At 46.5% G+C, this 5,465-nt stretch overlaps 1 protein-coding gene across 1 annotated transcript; it reads left to right on the top strand.

Moving 5' to 3' along the window:
- The first annotated feature begins 858 nt into the window (after nucleotides 1–858).
- Nucleotides 859–3,159, top strand: LOC117800678 (protein FAM24B-like). Its single transcript, XM_034653231.1, has 3 exons — nucleotides 859–1,596; nucleotides 1,633–1,824; nucleotides 2,831–3,159. The coding sequence occupies exons 2-3, from the start codon at nucleotides 1,733–1,735 to the stop codon at nucleotides 3,015–3,017; spliced, it is 279 nt and encodes a 92-aa protein (XP_034509122.1). The 5' UTR covers nucleotides 859–1,596; nucleotides 1,633–1,732; the 3' UTR covers nucleotides 3,018–3,159.
- Nucleotides 3,160–5,465: the final 2,306 nt, after the last annotated feature.

Raw genomic sequence — 5,465 nt, 5'->3', positions numbered from 1 at the left:
TAGCTTTGCTAGGTGTGAAATAGAAATAGAAATAGAAATCTGATTTATAACAGACCTCCTATTCATATTGCTTTTTGAATTTCTTTTTGTCTTTGCCATAAAATCTGATAATATTCTGAAGTCAGCGAACCTGAATCTGAGTCCTATTAAACAACTACAGCTATGTTATTATTCTGTTGTGTTGCTATNTGTGTTGCTACGACATAGCGTCTAACCAGTCTTCCATAGTTGAACTTTTAGATATATGAGAATTTTTAGATATTAGCCTCACCACATTACTGTCCTTTTATTTTGTTGAAATCCCAGATTTGCTTTTGATTAACAGTCAAACCTTAAAAGGTTCTCTGAGGGAACAAAACTTGAAAAGGTGAGCCTGAGAGTAAATGATGTGGAGTAGTATTTGGACACTCATATTTCTACTGGTCCTAGAGTACATCTGAACGTGGAATAGAATTCAGAACTCCACGAAAGGGAGTTGGTGTCCAGAGTGTTGATGTCACAGAGCCTCTGGTCTGACAGGCACAGAAGGTGGAGCTGACAGGGCTGTGCATTCTGGTAGCTCGCGTGGAGACGGTGCACCTAAGAGCAAGCTCTTGAGATTTATATCTTAATTACTCCTAACAGGGATAATTAGAATTTTCTTTTTTCAAATTAAAAGTTTGAGAAATTCCTGATAAGATGTACTATTCCCTAAAGTTTATATTAATTATCATTTTATTTTACTGCCAGCGTTCATCGAGCATGGAAGAGTTAGACACTAGTAAGTATGTTTTGGCAGTAGATCGTTTTTCAATCCTTGCTCACTTTACCCCCAGTTTCAGGGATTGAGAGTAAACAAATTGCTTATTCCANATATCTTAATTACTCCTAACAGGGATAATTAGAATTTTCTTTTTTCAAATTAAAAGTTTGAGAAATTCCTGATAAGATGTACTATTCCCTAAAGTTTATATTAATTATCATTTTATTTTACTGCCAGCGTTCATCGAGCATGGAAGAGTTAGACACTAGTAAGTATGTTTTGGCAGTAGATCGTTTTTCAATCCTTGCTCACTTCCCCCCAGTTTCAGGGAGTGAGAGTAAACAAATTGCTTACTCCGGAAAAACTTGATTTCCTGGGAGGATTGAGGAGGAAAAATGGCAGTTGTCAGTGGAAGAATAGAAGACTTTTCCTGAAACATGTATTATTTACAAAATGGATTTGTATATTCTCAGCATTGTTGAACATAACACTTTTAAAAAATTGTCCCCTTAATCATCCTTATAGGAAATTGTTAAGCCTGATGTAGAGTGAGGACTTAATTCTGATTCTGAAAGTGAGTGTATTGCAGGACGCAGGTATTTGGGAGTAAAACCATTTGTTTGAGGCCTGTTTTGTTACTTACAGCTGCACATTACTGCCTGTGAAAGGAAGAAAAAGATTCTCAGCTTCTTTCTCTCTGGGTTTTGCGTTTCAGTCTCATTCATAAATAAACCCTTTCCCCTCTTTGGTCCAGTTTAGGGTCCTATGCCTTCCTGGGAAGATTCATTTGTATACGTGCACAAGAATCTGTGGTTTGAGATTCAGTTCTCTTTCCACTAGAGGAAGCTGTGGAGGTGTAGCGGTGGCTGGGTGGGGANGAAGCTGTGGAGGTGTGGCGGTGGCTGGGAGGGGAGGGAAGCCGCATTCATTGCCCGCACTTCTCTGCCTAGATAAAGCTAAGTCTTCTAAAGTCGACACGATCAGATCATTATGTTCTGCATTGCTGGCGGTATCCTGGTGGCCATTCTTGTGCTGATGGGTGTTGTCATCTATCTTTACTACAAAATAGCCAACGCACTGAAGTGAGTGATGTGGGTAAGAGTGAAAAATACCCCCTCAAATAGGATACCTGGGGCTCTCTGCTTGAGCAAGGTCATTCCTTGCCCTGTGCCTGCACCCAAAGTGAGGTCAGGAACAGCAGGTAGGTTTGAAAAGGTAAAGGCAGGTGAGTGTAGAATCTTGGTTTTCTCCCCTTCTGGCTCNTTTCTGGCTTGGCGCTGTGAGCTCGTAAGTAGAATGTTCTCAGCTGGGTGGCTCTGTGCTACTTTGCTTCACTTACTCTCACTGAGCGGACCCTCAGCTGTTGACTCTGCACACTGGCTGGGCTGTCCCTCCGTCCCAGGCACTGCAGACTGGGGGGAGGCTGGGAGTGAGTCTGTGCCTCACATTCACGCAGAGGGCAGGCTGAATTGATCTCCTCTTAGCTGAGTTGGGGGAGCTCTCATGGTGTTCTCTCTGTCACTGTGCATGGGCTTGGGGACAGTGAGGTGGGCCTGTAGGACTATGGGGAAGCAGAGCTGTGTGACGATCCCGGGGGACACCTGACAAGGGAGGGTCGATCAGACAAAAGAGGATTAACTTTGGGGGAGAGGAACCTTTCAATCTGGGAGAGATGGGTCATTAGAAGCAGTGCCGTTCCTATCCCAGGGGAGTTAAGCTGTGAGCTGGAAGGTAAATCCCGGAACGCGGGACATGGCCAAATGTGGCACCTTCGTGATCCCGCTCTGCACCTGCTGGGCCTGCAGCGATCAGCTGGGTGATCCACACTTGCAGTTCCCTCTCCCTTGTTGGCTGTGACCTGAGTCTACATTTCTAGCAATCCTGGGAGAGGAAGGGATTAGATAGGAGCTCAGGCCAGGGGCAGAGAGCTCTCGTTTCNAGGCCAGGGGCAGAGAGCTCTCCTTTCAGGCTCCTGTTATGTATTTGATTGGCTCTCGGCCTAAACTTCGCAGATACCCCTGATGATTGTGACCAATGGACCGAGAAGAAAAATTCTAATCCCATGCTTTGTGTATGTCTTTTCTTAAGACTTCCAAAGGCACCTCTTTGTTTGGCCTTAAAAAATCCAGGCATATTCACTGAGGACAAGGTCGCTGCGGCCGCAGCCCTCACCGCTGGGTCCTATCCCAACCTCCAGTGCTGTGATGAATGTAGATTGTATATCGACTTCGATGACCTGCCACCTTGCTGCTGTGACGTAAACGAGGAACTCTGAGTTGGGTGGACACGAGTATCTACATGCGCAGTGTTTCTTTTTTAGTAGAATGTTTTATTATTCAAGTCAAGTTTTGTAGTGTTTACATTATGTATTATAGAACATATTTATGTACTTTTGAGTAAAGGCAATGTTGAAAATAATCTTCTGCCTCCAGTGTTGTTAGTTATAAATGCACTCACGTTTGTGGACTAGCCGCTTTGGGACTTGGGGCACCTATGTTGCAATATTATATTGCAAGATGAGTAGAGTTAGAGTAGAAAATAAAAGCATCCATTACATCTCCAACCCCAGAAGAAAACTATATATTGATCTTAGAGTGTTTCCAGTTTCAGACTCATCAAAAATTCCCAAGCTGGAGTAGTTCATTTGGCTCTTCTCCTTGTGAGGGCTCCATTCACTCTCATTGGGCTACTGTGTCGCAGACAATTATGTGACACTGTCCTGAAGGAGAACGACTGTCATCGTAGAGCGAGAACAGACAAATGGGACGTCTCTGGGTTTAGGGTGACCTTATATGATGGGGTAGAGCCCGACGGTGTCTAAAAGACATTTCAAAAAACCTGAGATTTTTCCTTCTGCCATTCTCCAAGTCTCTGGAAGCAGGTTTGCTCCTCTTCAGGTCACCGTAACACGGATTTTGCTGACTCTGCTGCCAGTGTCTTTAAGTGCTAACAGGAGTCTCCAGCTGAATGCCAAAGCCCAGGATTCTCTTGATCTGAGCAGTAGGCAGAAGGATGTACTCCTCTCCACTTGTGCTCATCAGCCCCCTTCTGTTCCTGCTCTTTCTGCTGAGCCTTCTGGACCCCTTTTAATTCACAGACTCCCCATCCATAATCACAATTTGTCCTTTCTCTTGTTAACAAAACCTCGCTTTGTGAGTGTCACATGTTGTACTTAATATAAAGGGCTAACTAGTGACAGGTGGTTAGCTACTAAGGGGAGAAAAGGGACAACAGGAATGAAGGAAGGAAACAGCTTTTACCTCTAGGCTGACAGAGTGAAGAGCGATAAGCAGCTTCAGTTCTCTCAGCAGAAGGCTTGGCTGATGAGGGCGTTTCAGCATGTGACTGGTGGAGAAATTTGCCAGAAGGAGTATGGGATCTGGAGCTGCTCTCACAGAGCAGCCCTTGGAATGGCCAAGAAAATCCATGGTGGCTGAGTGTCCTCCAGCCCCAGTNACCCAGTGTGAGTTTTCAGAGGCAAATTCAAGGCTGCATCTTCCCTGGATCCTGCCCGGAGACCTTCCATCTGGAAGTGACCTCTCCCTCTTGAGTTCCTGAAGCATTTTCTCTGCCACCCTGCCATCTGCTGCTCTGGCCTTGTCTTTGGTGTTCATGTGTGCTTCGATTTTCTCCTTGTCAGTGAGCTCCCATTTCCCTCTGAACCTCACCCAGTGGGCAGCACAGAGCCCAAGACCCTGGAGGCCCAGCACAAGCACGTTCTATACAGGAATTCCATGGGGGAATATGCCTGAAGTTCAGGCATCCCAGGGTCTGTGGAGGAGGCAGGATGGGGGCAAGGGTTCTTAGAGACACCCCTCTCGTAGGCAGTAGGGACAGTGAGTAACGTGACTTTTAGAGCCAGATACACTTGGTTCAAATCCAGCTCTGCTTTTCATTAGCTATGTGCCATTGAGGGATTTTCTTAACCTCTCTGAGCCTCATTTTTCTTGATGTAAATTGGGGGCTTGCATAGGTGATGGTGAGGATTAAGCAAGATAAGGCATGCCAACTCCACAGGCCCTGGGGTCCTGTGATCTCATGGTAAATTGCCCCTGGCCCGAACTGCCTATCTCCTGATTGCTAACCCAGGGTTCTTTGCCCTCTGCCAGTCCCTGACCCCCTCCCAGGACAGTGACCACAGAGCTCTCACTCCAATGGTGGTGGTTCAGGGAGCGAGGAGGTCACATCCATAGGAGACAGGGAGAGGGCTTTAGTAAGAAGGTGGGGGTAGGAGTAGGGGTCTGTGGACACAGCTGAGGGTGAGCGGCCCTTAGTAATCAGAAGGGTCCCTACCCTAGAGTCCTGCCCCCTGCTCACTCTCACACCAGGACACACAGGCCCCACCTGCCACGTGGGTATTCCCAGAAGTCTCTGAGCCAACAGGAACTGAGTGGAGCTGTGCCAGGTACCTTGGTGAGTGTCCAAGCTCCTTGCAAGCACAACTTCCCAATGTCGCAGGTGCTGGCCTTGCCACTGTGGCACTGGTATGAGGCCAAATGCCTTATCCAGGGGCCTAACTGGGAAAAATCCTCCTGGGTCACAGCCCTGCCCAGGAACCCAAGTGTCCTAGAGCCAAGTAAAGGTTTCTGGGCTGCAGGACAGTCAGAATGACAAGGAAAGTTGAGGGTACCCAGGAAGGGTGTTAAGGTAGAAGTTCAGTCTATGGCCGCCATTATTACCTCCACAGAGCTGCTGGGAAGTTTCCTTAAATATTGGCCATCAT

The sequence above is a fragment of the Ailuropoda melanoleuca genome, unplaced genomic scaffold, assembly GCF_002007445.2.
Source record: "Ailuropoda melanoleuca isolate Jingjing unplaced genomic scaffold, ASM200744v2 unplaced-scaffold7439, whole genome shotgun sequence".
NCBI classification, from domain to species: domain Eukaryota; kingdom Metazoa; phylum Chordata; class Mammalia; order Carnivora; family Ursidae; genus Ailuropoda; species Ailuropoda melanoleuca.
The sequence above is the reverse complement of the archived record's forward strand: the minus strand, read 5'-3'. Positions and strand labels throughout refer to the sequence as shown.